At 41.2% G+C, this 22,615-nt stretch overlaps 1 protein-coding gene across 2 annotated transcripts in view; it reads right to left on the bottom strand.

The window, feature by feature from the left end:
- WDFY2 (WD repeat and FYVE domain containing 2) overlaps positions 1 to 21,387 on the bottom strand; it is a 450,542-nt gene extending 429,155 nt beyond the window's left edge. Inside the window, exon 1 of one of the 2 annotated variants that reach the window (XM_069205446.1) lies at positions 21,148 to 21,387. In XM_069205446.1, coding sequence (XP_069061547.1) covers positions 21,148 to 21,284 — 137 coding nt within the window. In that variant the 5' untranslated portion in view covers positions 21,285 to 21,387. The remainder of the gene's footprint in view (positions 1 to 21,147) is intronic. The other variant, XM_069205445.1, reaches the window with a different exon arrangement.
- Positions 21,388 to 22,615: the final 1,228 nt, after the last annotated feature.

The following is a 22,615-nucleotide window of genomic DNA, read 5'->3' as shown; positions in this document are numbered from 1 at the left end:
CTCCGAAACTAAGGTATATGGCTCATCGTGAAATAATCTATGTAACAGGGTCAGTCTCCAAGGCGATAACAAAACAGTCTCAAGGCAGGACAAACGTAAAGCATTAACCTAAAAAACCAAAGAAATTTTGAAAGGCAGACCAAGGAATGAATGAATGAATGAAAGTGATGGGCATGGGGAAAGCCTGCAGAAGAAGATTACAACATGTCAGGGGAATGCATGCGTGCTGCCTAGGCTCGAACTAAAATTAAACTGAGTCACATACAGCTAATAGCATTCCTTGCTACAAAAGAGTGCAAGACGTCCATAGCCAAGTCAGTGTAATCAACTAACTTTATCTGTATCCAGCTCCTGAGGCCCTATCCCTTTCCATACATGTACTGACCCGCTTCTTCTACTGGAGCTTTAAAAAAACTCAGTGTTTCCGTCCCATAGACTTGCTAATGGACGTTTTCATACTCCACATATCTACTGCGCATGCAACACGGTGCCTTCTGACGTACCTCACCTCTTTACTTCTTCATTCCACTTAGCAAATGAGGACCCAACATGGGCATTCGGTTTCATTATTATGGCTCTCATGGACGGCACAAGGGTCAGATCCAGGAATCACATTATTTTTGCCTGGGGAGGTTGACATATTAGCAACACTTCATAAAAATTGGCATATAATAGGGAAGATTATGACATACGTGTATACCAACAAATTACTTATGCCATAAAACTTTGTTGGAATACACGTATGTCTTTATGTGTGGTTATATATCTTATACTTTGTCTTGTATGTAAAATGTAATTTATATTTTTATGGTGAAGGCCGGGATTGTGTGAGACAAGAATAAATTGCAGAAAGAGTTTTAGACAGAAGAAATGATTACTTTCCAGTGACTAATTTAGGTTTTCACTGATGTGTTAATAGTTTACATATTCTTCCCTATTATATGCCAATTTTTATGAAGTGTGGTTTACAGCCCAGGCTTAGTGGGGTTACAGGGGCTTTCGCTGGTATGGTGAGGTTAACATATTAGCAATAAGCAATTTCTATGGGTGTTTAACCCTGTTTTGTCAAGGTATGCTATTCTGTCCTCCCAGTAACACGTTACATAAAGGCATCCCCACACCATATAGTAGAAAACAGCGTCAAATTAATTGCATTGAGGGAATTTCAAGGTATCTGTTCCCATTAGTCTGTTGTTGGGGGGAGTTATATTCAAGTAAATAAACTGGATTTACTTAAACATAATGTCCCTGGATGTTTTATGTATGCATGCTATTACGTTGGCCATAGTGGTGTAACAAAACTTGAGGGGGGCACTTGCTAAGTACATTATTAGTGTAGACCAGGACACACCAAAAAAGGTAGTCCAGTGAAGTAGATCCAAGTGGAAAGTAAATGGAAATCCAAGTCCACGTAGTTGGTGGAGACAGAATTTATTCTTTTCCAAAAAAGTCCCATCCACAGCTACAGCCGACACGTGTTTCGTCACATTGACTTTATCGAGGCTGCAAGTCAAATGGAACAACGAAGAAGCAAAGAATGAGAGAAACAGGTCTGATGATATACAGGGATCATAGGAGAAATGATAGAAGTGAAAATAGTAAAGAAACCACTGCAAGTAATTGAGACTGCCAGACGAGAAAGATGACTGTGTCACATAATAAATAATCCATGCATAGTAAGATTTGTTGTGTGGTGTGCACCTATTCGATAAAGAGGGAGAAATTGAAAGAAGTCTGACAAGTTGTGTGTAACATAAGAAGTAGTAGTTAAACGTGTTTAAGAAGAAATACTATGCCCCTAACTACCACTTGTGAGAATAGAGAAATGCTTGAGTGAGGAGTAATGAGAAAAAGAGCAACGGGAACATACCTAATAGGAGAAAGGTCATTTAAAAGACGTGGGTGAAGTCCAGTAGTGTAAGACGATGTGCGTATTTGCAGTTCAAATGTGGAGTACCAGTAGTTTTTTAAGCCATCTGGGGCCAATGACGTCCGTATTGTTGAGACGAAGATATTAAAGTGGTTGAAAACAGTGTGAGTTATACAGATATGGCCATGGTAAGCATGGAGATATAGAGAATTGAAAATATGTTAAAAAGAAAAATGAAAACATAAATGATGTTGATATATTTTGCCATAATAATCTTCAGATTTTGTTGCTGTAGGTTCATGCATTAAGTATTAATGGGAAGCCATCTCAACAAGGGTACGGAGTCATGTTATATATAAACAAGAAATATAATGGTGCTGTGTGCAGTGCTACAAGAGTAAAATCGTTAAAAAAAAGTGGGGGGGTGAGAAGAGTCACATTATGAGAAAGGATGATGTAGTTCTGACATATGCTGCCAGTCATACCATAAGGTTATCGTATGATCTAAGCGGACGAGGTATTGGGTAGCAAGCTGGATTAAGAAACGGCAAAAGTGGAGGTGGTGGGGATACTGAATCACAAAATAGGTTGTTTCCATGGAGAACATTGTTAAAAGCCACAAATATGGAAGTTCCAATGATGTAATTAATTAGAAAATGAACAGGGAGCCGAAAAATATTCCCTTAGTTAAACAACTGCATGGCCGTTATGGAACTGGATAAAACGGCAGTAAACAAAATATGTGCTGTACGTATGAACGGTAAACTTGAAAAAAGGTTATAGCAAAACTGTGTAATTATTGCATAGGCTATCGTTTGGAAACGGAGGCAGAAGAGGCGGCAAGGCATGCCAAGAAGCTATGACTTCTTGGCAAAGAACCGAAAGTTTCAAAAGGAGCGCTGTTCGTGTATTAGAGCTAGTGCCACATTAGTACAATAGTGAAACAGCGCTCCCCAGGTTAACAAAACAGCTCAAAACCACGTGAAGCAAAAGTAAAAGGCATTTTCCCAATTTAGAGTGTAAACGTGGGATTCCTAAGTTTGTGCTCACCTCGTTGATGAGTAACCCATGCTGTAAGGCGTCCATTCAGATCGTATCTGGCCCACGATGCCGGCAAAGGTGACTTAAGCCTCATGGACATGAGAAACAGAGATAGGACCAAGTACAGAAGACGTGAGAGAGCAGGGGAAACGTGGGTGCCATTTTATAGTGTAGTGGAGTGTCAGTAAAGAAAAGTAAAGATTGTTGTAGTTTGTAAATGAAGTAGCTACCATATAGAGAGATGAGAGAAAGCTATAGACTTTAGAACAAAGAATCCGTTGTGAAAAACATCCATATAGGTAAATGAAAGAAGACCAGTGGTATTCAGAACAGAGAATCCGTTGAGACATGTACTCTATGGCAATTTCAACTGATATAGGTCAAGCATATACATATAAGGTTGAAGATGAGATAGTCACCATTGCAGCCTAATACATTATAAAATAGAAGAGAGCAAGGATGTGGAATTCCTATCGCCCGACGCCCGGGACATCTTGTTTGGGGTCAAGGGCAACAAGTTTTTATGTTTACTTTGTCCTTGGGACAAGTAGGCCCAACCCCCTGCAACACAAACCCTTTGGCTGCCTGTTTACAGAGAGTGGAACTCTCTGCAGTTGAGGTAATGTTTTTCCAAAAGATACTGCTGTTTGAACTTGTATTTATGGTTCATTATTTGAAAGCCTTCATTATTAGGGTGAGTGCTGTAAATAAATGTTTTAAGGTCACACTTCACTACTGACGTTGGTTCCAGTACAAAAAAAAAAAAAACGTGTATACACATGTTTGAAAAGTTTAGGCTATGAGGCTAAGTATAATGCTCCCAGAATGCTCTCTGATTAGATGCAAATGAAGTGTCATTTAGTAAAATGTGTTGATGCATGCTAGTATTTCCCAAAAATATTTCTAATGGAAAATCAGTGTAACCATTTTCAACACGATTATGGGAAGCATGAAAATAAACAAACACTGACAAAGCCAACTGATCTGACATATTTTTATAAGTCTTTTAGTTTCATCAATGCGGGTCTTGTTTTGACATGGCTTTTGTAACACTTTATTGTTGTGGGAGCTACCAGGCCCTCAACATTGTAACAAACACTGGCAAAACCCCCCCAAAAAGTTTTTGAACTCTAAAAGCACACGTTGCCACCAGCGGCATAACAAAGGCCCCGCAGCCGCCCTCCAGGGGGCCCCTTCAGCACAGCACCTGCCCTGAGTGAGTCTGGAGAGGGGGCTCCTCCATGTTCTTTGCAAAGGGGCACCCTCCAGTTTCGTTACGTCACTGATTGCCACTGTAGTTCCTGACACTGAACAAAACTACTTTGTGTGGCAATATGCTTCTTGTGGAAGAGCAGAATGCGATCTCTCACAGTAAAGCCAGCCGAAAGAGAGAGAAATAGAAGTTTAATAAAAACAAAATGTCTTTGTTAAAACCAGACGTAATTAGGGACCAAGACCCACATGTAGGTAGCTTTTTGCATGTCGCAAACAGCGACTTTCGCTGTTTTGCGACGTGCAAAAAGCACATTGCGATGCACAAACCCAGTTTTGCGATTCGGTAACCTGGTTTGCGAATCGCAAAACGGGTTTGCGACTCGCAATTAGTAAGGGGTTTTCCCTTCCTAATTGCGACTCGCAGTGCAATGTAGGATTGTTTTGTGACCGTGAACGCGGGCGCAAACCAATCGCAGTTTGCACCCATTTCAAATGGGTGCTAACACTTTCGCAAAAGGGAAGGGATCCCCATGGGACCCCTTCCCCATTGTGAATGTCACTGTAAACATTTTTTCAGAGCAGGCAGTGGTCCTGCGGACCACTGCCTGCTCTGAAAAAATGAAACGAAAACGTTTCATTTTTCGTTTTTCGTTTTTGTTATGCATCTCGTTTTCCTTTAAGGAAAACGGGCTGCATTACAAAAAAAACTGCTTTATTGAAAAGCAGTCACAGACATGGTGGTCTGCTGTCTCCAGCAGGCCACCATCCCTGTGAGGGCCGCCATTCGCGAGGGGATCGCAAATTGCGACCCACCTCATGATTATTCATGAGATGGGAATTTGCGAAGCCCTTGCGAATCACAGATGGTGTCAGGGACACCATCCTACATTCGGATTTGCGACTCGCAATTTGCAGGTCGCAAATCTGAACCTACCTACATGTGGCCCCAAATTCTTAAAGAAAGTCACAAAAGTGCACCCATGGTATATGTCGTACCCCTATAAAATATTTGTGAACTGTATTTTAGCATGGGTAAATACGATGTGTAGATTTGCTCATGTGAAAATCTATTGAGCATTTGCAAGTTCATTTTCCCTCCAGCCACTTTCTTCCCAACCCTGGAAGAAGTTCTAATTCTGCCATTGTCAGGAGTAAATGTCCAACCTTTCTTATTATGGGAAAATATTAAAGAGAAGCTGGTAAAAATCTTTAAAACATGCAGGTTAGTAGGTTTTCAGACTCAAAGGCATTCCAGCCCTGGAACTATTTCTTACTGCTTCCTCCAGCCCCAGTATGCAGATCTGCAGAAAGGTGGCAAAATAAGGAAATTGCTACAGTAGGGATTGAAACTGCAAGTATTCAAGCCCTACTATGGTAGTAGCCCTGGCATAATCAGAGAGGCTATTATCAGAGCACTTACATAATGAGATTGCTGCCATAATTTGTCGCCACACTATATGGCACCAAAGGGACAAGTAGATCTTTTTACAGGACAAGTAGATTTGAGAAGCAACCTGTCCCGTGGACAAGTAGATATTTTAATAAATTCCACACCCCTGAGAGGGTATTATGGGCAAGTCTAACTATACATGCTAACATATTGATCACAAGCCATAGCATGCATATACATTTTTTTTTTTTAAGAAAATCAAAAGGTAGAGGAGAAATGCATAACTGTAATATCAAACAAAATTGAACATTGCAGAATTGACATCCAATGCGGGCATCACTAATGAATGCTCCGATAATAAGAATACATGTAAATCTTTTTCGATGTTCATTCTCTCCTCCACTGCCCTAAGTTTAATGATCCAATTACTCTCTAAGCATCTGAGAGCCAAAGTTCTATTGCCACCACGGGGTGAGGTGTTAGCCACATCTATCCCGTGTGCGGTAATCCCTAAAGTTTCACTTTGGCCATGATTGGTGTTGTAATGTACCGCAAAGGGATAGTTAATGTTGTTTGTACGTATGGCTCTGATGTTTTCTTGAATTCTCTCTTTCAATGACCTGATGGTGCTTCCAATGTATATTTGGCTGCAAATGCATATTAAAAAATATACTGCAAATCTAGTATTGCAGTTGATAAACTTGTTGATTTTGTAAGAGACCCTAGTGTTGATTTGGAAGTTAACCAACTTGTCTTTGATGAAACAACAAATGTTGCAGTGACTGCACTTGTACGATCCCAGAGGTGGTTTGGGTAGCCAATTGTCAGTGGTAGTAGGTGGTAAAAAAATGGTGACATAAAGAATCGCGTAGTGTGGGTCCTTTGCGGTAAGTGATACTAGGGTTTTTTGTAAGACCCTTTTTAAGGCAATTGTCAGCCAGTAAGAAAGGCCAGTGTTTGTGTAGAATTTTGAAAATCTGTGAACTTAGTGCACTGTAGGGAGTAATAAGGGATAATTATCTGTATGTTTTCTTCCTTCTAGATGTGGTCAGGAGGTCCGCTCTTTTGATGTGGCTGATTTTGTAATTCGCTTTATTCAGAATTTTTTGGTGGTAGCCTCTTTGTCAGGAGCGCAAATTCATTTGTTCCAATTAATTCTGGAAGACATCGTCTTCACTGCAATTGCGTCTAATTCTGGTGGTTTCTCCGAAAGGGGTGGCATTAACCTGTGAGGCAGGATGAGAGCTAGTCGCATGCAGTATTGAGTTGCAGGCTGTAGGTTTCCTGTACAGTTTAGAGCAGATTCTATTTCGCTCAATGTATAGTGTGACATCCAGAAAAATTATTTGAGTGGTGCTGTGTTCTCCGGATAGGTTGATGTTAAATGTGAGGGTGTTGAGGTGTTGTAGAAAGCGATCAAGTAGATCACTGTTGCCTGACCAGAAAGGGAGTAGGTAATCTATGTATCTTCCCCAGTATAGGATGTGTTGTGTCAATTCAGGGGGGCAATCCTTCCTTAAATGTACTTTTTCAAAATAGCCCATGTAAAGGATAGCAAAAGATGGGGAAATTGTTGCTCCCATTGCTACTCCCTGTATCTGTCTGTACCAAGTGCCATTGTATACAAAGACATTGTTGTCTAGGACTGTTTTAATGAGATCAATCAACATATTGGAGTGTTCAAAAAGCGTAGCATCCCGTGTATCTAAAAAATGTTGGATGGCAACCATGCATGTAGTTCTTGGGATGCTGGTGTATAGTGACGTAACATCTAAGGTCACTAAAAAAATGTCCCTCTGTCCATTCAAAATCACTGATTTTACACAATAGGTCTTTGGTGTCCCTGATGAAAGAGGGAAGATTATTGACAAATGGTTGTAGGAAAATATCTATGTATTCGGACAGTTCTTCTGGGGGGATCCTATTCCTGAGATGATGGGTCTACCCGGTGGGAAGACACCCGTTTTGTGTATTTTAGGAAGAATGTAGATGCATGGAGAAGTTGGTGCTGAGTTGAAGAGATATCGGTATTCCATATCTGTAATGAGACATCTATCTCTCCAACCGATGAGTTTCTGATGTATGCAATCATTGACTTCCCTAAGGGGATTGTGTGTCAGTTTCTGATAAGCATCTACATCATTGAGTTAGTGATCTTTCTCCATTATATAATCATGCTTGTTCATGATGACTATGTTGTCCCCTTTGTCAGCTTCTTTGATGATGATCTCTTGTGCCTGGGAGAGGGAGAATAATGCCTCTCTTTCCAACTTGGTGATGTTGTGCACTATGTGTGTTTGACCTTTGCAAAATGAATCTTCAAGTTGGTATAAATCTTGTGTCACTCGTCTGTAAAAGATGTCTATGACATTGTCAGTCGGTAAGCATGGTGTACATTTTGAGTCCACTATCTATACCCAAGTTTGATTCCATCTCTAGGTCGGTCAGAATGTCTAACAGTGACGGAGAGGGTCCAGAGATGGGTTATAGAGAGAGTAAAGTCTGTATGTCTTTTATGTCGCTTACGGCCAACTCACTATGTGTGGTATGTGTAGATGTGTTAGGATCTATTGGTGTAGATTTACCTTCAAAAAATTTGAACAGTTTGCATTTACGAATAAACTTGTATAGGTTCACATGTAATTGTGTAAAGTCAGGCAATGATGCTGGGACAAAGCCTAATCCTCTGCTTAGAATCTTTATTTGCTGTTCATTCAATTCAAAACTGGATAGATTAACAATGAATATATCACTATTTTTGTAAACAGAAATCAAAGAGTTGTTGTGCATCACTTTAGGTTGCGGGAAGTCGACCTGGTAGTAACCCCCTCCCGTTCTTTTGCTTGTTCCCCAGCGTTTATTTTTCCCTCTCCTAGTTGTCTTGCATAAGTCTCCTCTCGTCTGTGAGGTTGTTTCTGACCTTTGCGGTACCTCTCTAGCTCGAATAAAAAAAGGGGTTTATGGCAAGATATGCCAGTTGGTTGTCATGAGGAGTCCCCAGTGTCTCCATTTGTGACACTGAAGACACTAGATAACTCTGTGTCACTAGTAGAGGCATTAGAAGTTAAATCAGTAGTAGATTTATAATGGGACCCTTCATTTCTGTCAATTTTAATGTTATCAAATTTGCGTGCATAAGTAAACACTCTACCATTTTTGTAGTCGTTGTCATCCCAGATATGGCTTGTGATCAATATGTTAGCATGTATAGTTTGACTTGCCCATAACACTCTCTTCTATTTCATAATGTATTAGGCTGCAATGGTGACTATCTCATCTTCAACCTAATATGTATATGCTTGACCTATACCAGTTGAAATTGCCATAGAGTACATGTCTCAACGGATTCTCTGTTCTGAATACCACTGGTCTTCTTTCATTTACCTATATGGATGTTTTTTCATCCACAAATTTTCACAACAGATTCTTTTGTTCTAAAGTCTATAGCTTTCTCTGATCTCCCTATATGGTAGCTACTTCATTTACAAACTTCAACAATCTTTACTTTTCTTTACTGACACTCCACTACACTATAAAATGGCACCCATGTTTCCCCCTGCTCGCTCACGTCTTCTGTACTTGGTCCTATCACTATATCTCATGTCCATGAGGCTTAAATCACCTTTGCCGGCATCGCGGGCCAGATACGATCTGAACGGACGCCTTGCAGCACGGGTTACTCATCAACGAGGTGAGCACAGACTTAGGAATCCCGCGTTTACACTCTAAATTGGGAAAATGGCCTTTACTTTCGTTTTATGTGGTTTTGAGCTGTTTTGTTAACCTGGGGAGCGCTGTTTGACTATTGTACTAATGTGCCACTAGCTTTAATACACGAACAGCGCTCCTTTTGAAACTTTCAGTTCTTTGCCAAGAAGCCAAAGCTTCTTGGCATGCCTTGCCGCCTCTTCCGCCTCCGTTTCCAAGCGATAGCCTATGCAATAATTACACAGGTTTGTTATAACCTATTTTCAAGTTTACCATTCATACAGACAGTACATATTTTGTTTACTGCCCTTTTTTTCCAGTTCCATGACGGCCATGCAGTTGTTTAACTAAGGGAATATTTTTCGGCTCCCTGTTCATTTTCTAATTAATTACATCATTGGAACTTCCATATTCGTGGATTTTAACAATGTACTCCATGGAAACAACCCATTTTGTGATTCAGTATCCCCACCACCTCCACTTTTGTCGTTTCTTAATCCAGCTTTCTACCCAATACCTCATCTGCTTAGATAATACGATAACCTTATGGTATGACTGGCAGCATGCCAGAACTACATCATCCTTTTGCATAATGTGACTCTTCACACCCCCCTTTTTTTTTTTTAACGATTTTACTCTTGTGGCACAGCACCATTATATTTCTAGTTTATATATAACACGACTCAGTACCCTTGTTGGGACGGCTTCCCATTAATACTTAATGCATGAACCTACAGCAACAAAATCTGAAGATAATTATGGCAAAATATATCAACATCATTTATGTTTTCATTTTTCTTTTTAACATATTTTCAATTCTCTATATCTCCAGGCTTACCATGGCCATGTCTGTATAACTCACACCGTTTTCAACCACTTTAATATCTTTGTCTCAACAATACAGACGTCATTGGCCCCAGATGGCTTAAAAAACTACTCCACATTTGAACTGCAAATACGCACATCGTCTTACACTACTGGACTTCACCCACGTCTTTTAAACGACCTTTCTCATATTAGGTATGTTCCTGTTGCTCTTTTTCTCATTACTCCTCACTCAAGCATTTCTCTATTCTCACAAGTGGTGGTTAGGGGCATAGTATTTCTTCTTAAACACGTTTAACTACTACTTCTTATGTTACACACAACTTGTCAGACTTCTTTCAATTTCTCCCTCTTTATCGAATAGGTGCACACCACACAACAAATCTTACTATGCATGGATTATTTATTATGTGACACAGTCATCTTTCTCGTCTGGCAGTCTCAATTACTCGCTGTGGTTTCTTTACTATTTTCACTTCTATCATTTCTCCTATGATCCCTGTATATCATCAGACCTGTTTTTCTCATTCTCTGCTTCTTCGTTGTTCCACTTGACTTGCAGCCTTGATAAAGTCAATGTGATGAAACACGTGTCGGCTGTAGCTGTGGATGGGACTTTTTTGGATAAGAATAAATTCTATATTCAACAACTACGTGGGCTTGGATTTTCATTTACTTTCCATTTGGATCTACTTCACTGGGCTACCTTTTTTGGTGTGTCCTGGTCTCTACACTAATAATTATCATTACTGACTATTCCACTCAGCAATCCTTCCGACACCCCTGGTGGATGGGTGTCATACCAGGTTGACACCCACGACGTGGAACCTCTTCAGCAACATAGGATTCTTCCCAGAACATTTGTTTACACCGTAATTGGATGTGCAAGCCTATGGCATCTACCACGTCTTGTTTATTGTATTACTTGCTAAGTATATGTTTGGACACCAGCAGGGACTCAGTCAGGAGCTCTCAGGCCCGGGTACTGTGCTGAGGGGGCCCCATGGAGGTGGAGCCCCCGCCACACCGCAGGGTCTGTGGAGGCTAATCTTACAGCACTGGTTGGCCCATTCATTATTTGCGTTTGCTAGCTTTTAGCCCAAGTTCTCAAATCTTCCCAGGTTGCCCTTGTTTTATCAAGGCTTGTCTTAGTCATTGACAACCGGGTTTTACAGAACCACGTTAGCAGCTTGCACCCAATTGCTAATGTAAATAGGAGCTGTAGGGCCTCGTGTGTTGGAGATTCTGACATTTTATTTTTCTGTGTTTGTTTCTCTTTTTAGGTCGAGCCTAGGCAGCGCACACGTGCCATCTCTCAACATGCTGTAATCTACTTCTGTGGGCTTTCACCATCATTTTCATTAGTTCCTTGGCCTGCCTTTCAATATTCCTTTGGCTTGTAAGGTAAATGCTTTATGTTTGTCCCGCCTTGAGGTTGTTTTTATATCACCTTGGAGACCGACCCTGTTACATGGATTATTGCATGATCGGCCATATACCTTGGTGTTAGCGCACTACTTTTTTCTTATGCCTCTCCGCTTCAGTTCCGAAGCTGGTGGAGGTCGATTTGTTGGCATAATTTATTGGCGTCATCGCAATACACCTTAAGCAACACACATTCAGTGGAACACACTGTATTTGCATTGCACTGCTCAGCTCTCACAGCAGTACAGTGCCTACACATGACGAACTGTATTTTGTTAGTCATGGCAATGTATAAAACACATACAAACCGAGTACCGAGGTCTGAAAACTAGTATAAAGCAAAAGTGCAAAGTACACCCTCGCCACCTGCTGCACAAGATGTGTTTTCAATTCTCTTTACCCGTCACCTACTTGGCATGCTACCAATGCAAATTTTTAGGCTGCCTCAGCTAAAAGCAACTCAAAACTAATCAGAAACTCTGGTTTTATGGACGAAAACGCAACTAAAGAAAATATTTCCATTGTGTCTATGTTTTTATACTTTCCACTTTTTCCCCACTCTCATATGCTGAGATAATCTAGACGTTTTGTACATTTAATGTCTAATACAAAAACGAAGTTAAATCACATTACCCTCACCATGAGACTTGAAGTGAGGGTCTCTACAAGCATATACTCAATCTAACAAGTACTGAACAATTTCCATGGCAGGTACCTCAAGGAAACCGTACTGTGCCACAGACTCTCTCATGTGACTCACGCAGCACTCAGTGCCAACCCAACCCCTGAAAAGACTCAAGAGTCGAAAACTCCAGTCTAGCCATCTGCGCTCCGTTGCAAGAAGTGATGTGGGGGAATTGATGAATTATTTAAACCTAGAGGCATGAAGGAAAGCGGCATACTGAAAAAAAAAGCCCCAGCGGAACAAAGTAATGGTATATGCTACCCTCCAGTAGACACTACAGGGAGGAAAAAAACTATTTAAAAAAAAAAACAATCGCCAACCTATAATCACTACAAGAGGGTTGCATTCATCGTTACATGGAACTATTATGGATGTTTGTGTACTATTACGGTGCCTTAGATTCAGGCCCTCGTACTCCTTTTTTTTTTAAGCATGAATGAAGGTGACAAATTACATTCATGTAAAGCGGACAAGGTGCAAACATTGTAATCTTTCAAGTCATGTGTCTTTTAGACAGAAGCAAATCTATATGCAGATGTAGCCGCTTTACTTTTTCCCAGACAACGCGGTGACTGTGATTTTATTCATTCTCCGGCATTCCCTCCCATATCTTGCTGGTGTAGCCTATCACACCCGGCGATTACCATTAAACATTTGTCTTCCCAGGTGGCTCCCAAGTCACCGACACCTAATGCCCAAATCTGACATAACTGCATGCATCTTCCACCGACTGATGCAAGCAACTATGTGTATGATTACCTTATGTTGCTGCCATTCACAATTTCTCTTGTTGAGGGTTCCTATGTCGTTTTTTTTTTTTTTAATACATCTGCTTATAGTACTTAAAAATATTCCACTGTACAGTACGCAAGGATTTTACCACCCAAGTTAGGGTACATTGTTGGTTCAGGGTTGTTCCACTCTGTTCCAAATCCGTGTGCACTGATCTCACGCTCCTGAAATTCATTAATTCATGACTTGGCACATTCAGCAGGTAAAGATGTCAAACTTTATTCCTACAAACAGGGTTACATCTAGCTCCAGCAACTAATAACCCGAGAGACACAAAGAATGCTCTAACATGCATAATGTCAACACACACTGTGAAGAAACTACACATACGCCTTCTCTAAAAGGTAGTTCATATCCTCTTACCAAGGACACAACACACACCAGTCCATCAAATTTGTTTCATTAACTATATTCTCAACCAATCACCAACACGGTGCCATTAGTCTTTGCCTCTCTGTTGGTCTCCTTGAATCATCCCCGAGGAGTTGCTAGGCCAGAACCTGTAATACAGAACTGCTCCAGATCACAAGCCAAGCACCTAACTCCAGCTCACACGCCAGCATTTGCTCACCTATCATACTCGGTAATTTCGTTGTAGGTACACAGCCAATCAACCACCTACAAGCGCAGCCCATCGCACCAAATAAGCCCAGGCACAAAGCAGACACTCCATCCAGGCACACTAGCTGTGGCAACACTTGAGGTGTTTTCTGGAACATCGCGCCACACAATTTTGCACAAACAAAAACCTGGTCGGCAGGCACATGAACACACACACAAACATAACAAGCTAGAGCAGGGACGTGGTCCTTACAGTCTGTAAGGGCTGTTTTCCCACAGGTTTATTGCTATGTATTTTGTTGCCTCGTGTTGCAATGTTTGCAATATGTAAATAGACAAAATAAATAAGCAGGAGCATGTGATGCCTTACAGCATGGTTTCTCGATCATGTGGGTCGGGAGCACAATACGGCTGACAGAAAGCGGTGATGAGCTCACCTGGCCAGGTTAGATCAATAAATAATAAGTTATAATATGCTTAGCAATACAGAAACAGGGATAATGTGTTACAACAACGTCGAACTTCGTTTAGGAAAAAGAAAATGAGGCCCTTTTGATGAGAAGTTTAGGATACTCTGCAACAACTGTAAACGATGAATAGCAGTCTATAATCCCAGAAATCCAAATTCAAAGTCCATGCATTAAGTACTTCAAATATTACATGCTTTATTGCTACATTAGCTGAAACACAAACACAACCTCTTTGCACACATCTCAAGAACCCGTGAGTGTCTCACTGTCATAGCTAAGGGGTAGTGCTATTGTCCTATCGGTATTGAATACAGAGATAGAAGTGAAGTGTTGAGGGATGGAATAGTAGGAAGACCATGGAAAGGTCAGCTTTTTGATAGGCAGGCCGATGGAAGATCATTGATGGGTGCTATTAAGGTATTTGAATCAACCTGTTACTAAAAATTATTGCTGTGGATGCAAGGTTTTTTTTTTTTAAGACCAAGAACTTTCACGTTTTAGAAAGTGCTAATCTGGACATGCAGCAAATTGCTCTCTGTCTCTTCTACAACAGCACGTATCTGGGTGCAATGGTACTACAGTGCTAAAAAGACTGCGGTTTCTAATTCTACTGAGGCTACCTAAATAATTTTCAGTGTGCATGGCGATTTGGCTGTGGCTCACCTTAGGCATGTATTCGGGGGTTCTGATCACCAACCATTTTTATCTGGCAGCAGATAGCATCACTGTTATGGCTAACAGAATGCTTGCCACAGATGGGATTCTTGTAAGCAATTGTGGGATGGCACAGTGTCTGGTCAGATCTAGGGCTTATGAGGTTTAAGGGTCGTTAAGCAATCATTTAACAAGTATTGCAGATGTCCGCTGAAACCAGCTACTACCGCTAGCTCACTGAAATTAATAGTATCTCCTCTTTAGGCTTTGACATTCAGGAGGAAGCAAGGACGCAAACTTAAGGCTTTCTCTTGGTGATGTTGGATAAATTGTCTAGCTTGTGCAACAACAGCATCACTCACAATAATCAGAGTGACCAAGCAGTGTCATTCTTTTCTGAAACACTTTCATGAACATTATGTAAATATAATCAATTTTGTTAACAAGTCTTTGTGGCATTCATCACTCTTCTGTTAACAGTATTATCTAGAGCTCTGCGTCTACCCTCCATGCACAGTGTCAGGCGTTACATTAGCTGGGGTAATCCCATCTAACAGTCAACCGTCATGTACTTTAGTAAAGTTTCTTGACCTTCTACCTCCCACAAACCCATTATTTGTTAAAATAAGCTAAGGATAGGCTTAATCAAATAGAGGAAAGTGATGATAAATAAGACGAGCTGAACAAATTGGTGGAACAAGCGGAGAATGCAAATCTGAAAATATGCCTGGACCACAGTAGTGGTAAATGAGTGAGTGTACACATTTTGAGACACAATACATGCTATCCAATCACAAGAGAGGACGTGCAAAAGAGAATACCATGATGAAAATCAGTTTATGGAGCAAAGGTTGGGTTGGTGGAAAAGGTCAAGGAAAATGAGTTCCTAAGGAATAAATTGTATTGAAAAAGCATAAATGTAAATGTATGGCGACTGCCACACCCAGTCTGCAGGATCTTTTCTACTCCGGACTGGTGGGTACTATGTGAGTATGTCATTGGATCAGATGTTCCATCTCAAAACTCTTCGACTCATTGCCTTTCATGACTAGTACAGAGCAAGCATCACATAGTTTGTTGCCATGCTGCCTTCTAACGCATGTGTGTGAGTTTTCTTGGCAGTTCACTCTATTACAATGCAGCCTATTGGTAAAATGTTTTGGGCAATTATTTTTTACCAGTCGCAAAAAGGTAGACGGGTGGATGCTAGGAATAAGGGAAAGCCGATGCCATGAGAACTAGGAATAGCACAGTCACAATTAATACAACTCCTCCTCGGACTTCTCAGACTCCGGTGGCCTGGGTCACTCACCCTTATTTCCAACCATTAGGTGGATTGCACTGCCAAGGAAAAATGAAAATGATGTAGAATAGAAGCACCAGCAGACAGATAATTACGCTAAGAGGTGTATTAAAACCGCTTGATTTGTGCATCGCTCCCAAAAATGCTACTGAGCACAGTACTTGCTGCGTTGTTCACATAACTGTCCTGTAAAATTCAAACAAGAGGCGCAACCCTAGCTAAGGCTTGTACCCTAGGCTGTTTAAATTGAAACACTTTTTTTGCCAGAGACATGTGCATGTGTTGGCAATATGGAGTAGGGGGTGAAGAGAGATATGGAGAGATTGGAAGCAGATGTAAGATGCGTTTCATGACAATAATAGTCACTGGAGAGAAAGCCCCAACTCTGTTTCTGCAGAAACAAATGGGACATAGCCAACATCTTGCAGGTGTCCAGCTGAACTCCTGATTCTGCTATGTATGTATGCCATTGTTCACCGAGCAGGTCGGAGGAGTAAAGCTCTTAAGCATAGCTCAGCAGGAAAGCCACAACACCTCACTCTTAGGCTTGGTCATTTCGGGTGGTTGATTTTTTGGAAAATGCCAGAATCTCAACCTTCTCCGAGGAGTGGCCTAGGTGAGTTAATTATAGCTCCTCACAAACTAGGCATTCAAGCTGAGCAACTGCAGAGAGAGGGGTGTAGTAACCTGTCCCATCAATGGTCAACAAGGTATGAACTAGTGGAAGGCAGATGACCTACTCATAAAGGAGATGTAAGATGTCCAGGACCCATAACCTGCAAATCTAGTCTGGGGTCACTGAGGTGTCATGGCACCCACCCTGTTCTTTTACAATGACTTCTCTGACCACTAGAGCCAGTACCAATATTGTAGGGATCATGGACTACAGCCCATGCAAGAGGTGAATTTGACACACTTTCCATCCAGTACATTTCCAAAGATGTAATTCTCAGTCTTTGACCAAGGTGTTGAGGACTGAATGGGTCTGTTCGAAGGCGACAAAAGCTGTTGCCCTGAGGTATAGAGTATCTGCCTTCTGGGTCACTGGAAGTAACATACAGCAGAAGGTATTCCAATCCCAGAGGTTCACTGTCAGGCATCACAGCTGCTGAGAATGAGTTACCCTTGTATACAGATATATAATAGGGCTGTATTGTTTTATGTATTCAGCATCACCACATTCAGAGAAAGAGATCCTCAATAATTATTGGAATCCCAGACAAGAAGATAAATGCTGTCAGTAGAGAGTTCAATTCAATCGAAGAGCCCCTTTTTACCATATGACAGTGAAAATATGACTCTACGGTGTAATGTTTTATAGGTATAAAATATATTAACATATTTGTTTTTTTAAACTGGTATACAACTTTTTGGATGTTGTTATTTTAATGGGTGTCTTTTCTGACTCAACTAATTATTACTTCTAGAAAAATAGCAAGATAGAAGTAAGTACAGCCAACATTTCTGACAAAGAATGTCAAAATCTCCAATGCCCACCTGAAGAAAATGTGGATTATTTTACTTACATACATTAAGGAGCAAAAGAACAAACAAGAGTTTCGATTAACCTTGACATATCCTTAATCAGAGTGTGAAGGATGGTGGATATTTTGCAGGAAGAATTCCAGGGCCTTTTATCCCAAAATAAACTGACGATGTTCTACTCAAAATTACATATACACGCTTATGGATACAGGGTGACTTTTAAGATAATAGCGAAAGGAGCAACATTTTACATATGTCAATGTTAAAAACAGAGCCCCAACACACAAACGTTTTGCAACTAATCCATACAAGTGTTGCACTAAAAGTATCACATTTTAATGATTTTCTTTTAAAAAACTACTTTCTTGACTATCCCTAATATCTTGCTCAATGGTCTGCACGCCTGAAGCCCCTGTCAGCAATTCAGACAGGCTAATCCTCACTGAGTGAACTCCCTTTCCTCCCTTCCCAGTTGTGTGGAGGACACATACTGACATAGATGTGCATACAGTATTGATCTTACGGAGCGTTTTGTGCTCCCCTACATGACGTACCTGTACTCCTTGTAACAGGATGCATGAAAATTCCAATAAAAACAAAAAAAAACATTCTACTTTCAGTGCTGCGAATAAGAGGTGCTGCATCTATATAGTTAAAGCAGATTGAACGTTTTTGAGTGTACAGGACTCCAGGTTAGGAAGAAAGTGGTTCCTGTACAGAGAACACATATCAGTTACTGACATTTCTTGTTGATTTAAATCATTTTTAGTGTTTAAGTAACCAAATAAATTAAAGAGACGTCAGCATAGAGAGTATGTATCAGAAGTACGGATGGCAGCGAAATGTGTACATTATTGAAGTGTAACATTCAGAGGACTAAGAAAAGCGTTCATGTGTACATGAATCTGCACAGATGGGTGTTAAGTAATATTAAGTATCAGATGAGGAGAGACAAGAAGTCAAGGGCCGGAGAGGGAGAATAAGACAGGGTGTGTTAGGCAGATAATCTTGTTAGGCCCCATTAGAAGAGATAGTATTTTGCTTTGCAAAGTGTAGTTTTAACTACTTTTGTAATTTTATGAATGTATGCCTTAGTTACCTTGTGGAAAAGCTAATGCTCAATGCAGTAGGACAGAGCTGTTAATAGTGAAAAGCCATTGATAAAGGCTGTAGGCTGATTGGTTAAGTGGGAAACGTTATGGCTGATGCCGTACATCTGATCTGTTTATTGTGACAAGCAGTAGGTCTGTATTATTTACTGAGAAAAGTATTTGTCAAAGCCAGTATGCCTTTAACGGTGGACTGTTTTCACACTGTGTTTCAGGTTGTACACCAGTATTTTGCTACATTAAATTTCACAGATTACTGTATTAGCCAAGTGCTCTGCATCCACCCTCAAACCTTATGTCAACCATGGGGGTAGACTTTTTTCACTGTGATAATCCTGGTCAGGCCACCTGTAATTTTCTACATATGTGTAATTTTATAACTGCATGCATGATGTTTACAAGCTTATGCACACTTCAGTGAGCCGGTTATGGTAAAGAACTTGGGCTTTATTACCTCATTGGGAAACTTGTGGCCAGATTCTACTGGTTTGCTCTGTTTATTACAAAAAGTGATGACAAGGCCAGAAGAGCTGAATTACTTATTGTGAAAAGTACCTGCTATAGACAATTGTCTTTTTAAGGGTGGACTGTTAGTACACGGTGCCAAAGCCTGTAGGTTACACAGAACCTCACAGATTAGCATAGCAGATACAGGTTTTGGAACTGATAACTCAGTCAGACCGTTAAGGATAGAAGATCTTCATTATGCTCAATACATTAGGTCTTGGTTGTTTATGATGACAATCCGGTGATAAAGGCTATATGCCTGATTTGTTCACTTGGAGGAGATATTTCAGATGCCAAAGGTCAGAACCATTTATTGAGAAAAGTTACAACCAAAACAGCAATCCACATTTATTATGAAATGCACATGTTGAAGCCACTAGGTATTTAGGGCTGGATTGTTACTGCCCCATGTTAAAGCCAAAATTATGTAATTTGTTACATGACATCTTGCTGACTATGTTTGTAACCAAAGATTTTGCTGCTGATTACACCCTTTGACAAACCCTAAGTATAAGATCTGCTCTGTAATAGTTCTTGATAGAATCTCTGCAGATGCTCTGACTGGCTGAGTTGTTAGCAAAGATCCTGAAATTAAAAACAATCCATTATAAATACTTATGTATAATAATATATACATATATAGAGAGGCTTTCAGGAAGCCGTCTTCTGATGTGGATCTGTATGAATGCCATTTACACCATGGTTTCATCCATTAAATCATACAGCATGGGACAATGGATGCGACCACTTTAACTACTCGCTTGCTTGCCCAGTGAGTAACAGCATTTGTCTTGCTTGCCCAGTGAGTAACAGCATTTGTATGATTGTGTGCACATCTGCCTGAAAATGAGTGCACCTCAGTGACAGGGCTGGCGGACCATCCTGTAGTTTTCCAAATTCTCAATATATAGGTTCCCCTTTCATCTCTTTTTCTTATCCTTTTTATTTATTTTTTATTTTTAGGTATTTAGAGCATACCACAGTTCCCCAGTCAGTGTTAGTGGGCCGCTTACTTGCTGCTCTTTTCATCCACAGTACGCAGCATACCACTCAGCCACAGCCTCTAATCGAGGAGACCATCATAAAATGGTATAACCATCGTGTATTGTTATTTCATCTTTCCAAGATAGCCATGCTGGCGCTTTAAATCAAAGATTCACTGTGCACAATACCTATGGCAAGACGTCCACCCTCTGCTATGTCTAATTGTATTTGTAAGCATATGCAAGTCATATTTAGGCAGACACTTTTTTCCATTGTTTAACTTTTAGTCTTTCCTTTTATCTTGTATATTTTGGCATTTGTTTTATTGTGATGCTGTACGCAGGCGAATGCAAGAAAGCGTCGGTGACTAGATGTTGGAGTACGATAATGAACGACAGTGTATAAACTAATCAATGACCGTAAGGCACTTTCATTTACAAGCCAAGCCTGTTGGCACTGCAGATGCTTGGTAAGGACTGTTACTGGAGTGTTGGGCGTGAGGGATGCCAATACATAACCGTCGTCGTAACAGAAGCAGCAGCGTCGTTGCTGTGTCATAACCCCTCTAAGGTTGTGAAAAGCAGCCTTCCAGTGTATGCCAACATAAACCTAGCAGCACGCGTTCCATGTCTGGGTGAATTTAACTGCAAATTTGATAAGCATCGCTCTCAACGTTTAAAAATAATAATAAGGGTATATGTAGCAGAAATCAGTGTAAGCGGTCGACGTGCGTATAGAGAGCGCATATATTTTGTACAATTTGCATGTGAATTCTCCCGTTGTGTGAGTTTGTGGTCTGTGAAAACCAGGAGAGGGACTCCTGGCGGCGCTCGGGCATCTTTAGTACTGGAACTCATTGCTAGCTGCACAATGCCTTCTCGGGTTTTTGTGAGACGACTCCGCCGGACTGGCCTTTCAGACAGTGCGTGGATATTATAAAGGTCAGTCCGGCCGTTGCAGGACCGGCATACTGAAGGTGGGTTGTGAAGCTGCAGAGGCTACGGCGGACGCTACGCAGGACACATTTGTCTCTGGAGTGACCCGAGATGCGCTCGTATCGCGCTGAAGGGGATGCTGTCTGTGCTGCTGGCTGATCGTAAATAGGAGCACTGCTGCTGCTTACCTGTCTTCTGACACACTGATTACACCGTCCTCCTTAGGAACTGTCACAGCCATGTTCACCAGCTCCTGGGAGCCCTCCACCTTACTGAGTAGTATCGGTTTACGGGTCAACGGCTTGGGATGGATCTCGGCGGCCATGCTGAGCACTGCTGCCCGCCCCCTCGCTCTCACATCCTACTGCTACCAGGAACCAAAACACAGTCAGCAGGAGCGGGAGGAGGAGTCGTCGCAGACCTGTCAGCTAAGTGGGAGGGGCAGCTCTACTTCCGGGAACAGGTCTGCCATTTCCAGGCTAGTCGTGCTCGCACTGTTAGCATGCTGCGCATCGGAGCCTTTAGTGGGGGCGTGGGTGATTGGTCGGCAGCGGCCATTTTAGGGTCAGGCAGACTGGTGGTGTTTTTCGGATTCTTCACGTTCCATCCAGATTAGCAAATTTATTTTTGAACACCATGACTGACACTCAGCTTCACTCGCTTGTAAACACGGAGTTGTAATATAGAAATAGAATGCTAATTCGATAAGCGTTCATCTGCATAATACTGATTTACAAATATTCACTGTTCTACGACGACAGAACTGAATTCGATCCTGGGGTATCTTTTTCTTCATTTATGTCGTCTGCAGTGCTGGAAATGAACACTCGCACATTAAAGCTGCGTGTTTGGTGGCAGATATGGGGAGAAGTCCTCGGGGAGAGTGACGAGAATATGTTTAACAACAGTAATTTTATGGCGAGACAGGAGGCTCCTATTATGCTATTCTTTTCTTGTTTTATTCAATAGCATAAGTCAAGACAAAAAGAACTACAAATCCTAGAAGGCAACTGAAACATGAAGAATGGGAGAAAACGAGTAGTCAATGTATATGCACCAATCACAACACGGTGTTCCCCTAAATACTCATCTTGACTGTGAACAGCCCTCTTTTCTTGCTGCTCCCAAAAAATGTTGTCTTTCACTATTTACTTGGTTTATTGTTAGGTGTGGTGCACTGCATTCTATTGTGCTTTGTCTTCCTCATGTTTCCTCACTTCAGCTTGTAGCTGCACACACAAACGTGCGTCTTCTCCAGTGCGCACTCTCCATTGAATGTTCTGCGTTTCTCTCACTGAGTCGCCAACGGTTGAGAGAAACGTCGTTCCGGTGGGCGCCCGTATTCCTCAGTAACTTTTGGCATTTTCTCCTAACCGCTTGGGCTGCCCTTCAGTCCTGTCTGCCTCATTTCCTCTATGTTTCTACTTCCCGAACCGCCCGTTTTCCCCACCCATAGGCAGAGCCGAGTTGGTTTTTCCTCTAGCTGAGGAAACTATTAACCCTTGCTTACCCACTGCTCCTCCACATTTTTTTCTTTCTGTTATTATGGATGTGGATAGTTCCCCTCTTTATAAGACAATGAATGAAGATGAGGAAATTGTTAATGGACATTTACATGATTTTATCCAACTTTCTGTTGAACAAGCTGTTTCAGCA

This window comes from Pleurodeles waltl, chromosome 8, assembly GCF_031143425.1.
Source record: "Pleurodeles waltl isolate 20211129_DDA chromosome 8, aPleWal1.hap1.20221129, whole genome shotgun sequence".
NCBI classification, from domain to species: domain Eukaryota; kingdom Metazoa; phylum Chordata; class Amphibia; order Caudata; family Salamandridae; genus Pleurodeles; species Pleurodeles waltl.
This window is presented reverse-complemented; position numbering and strand designations above follow the sequence as displayed.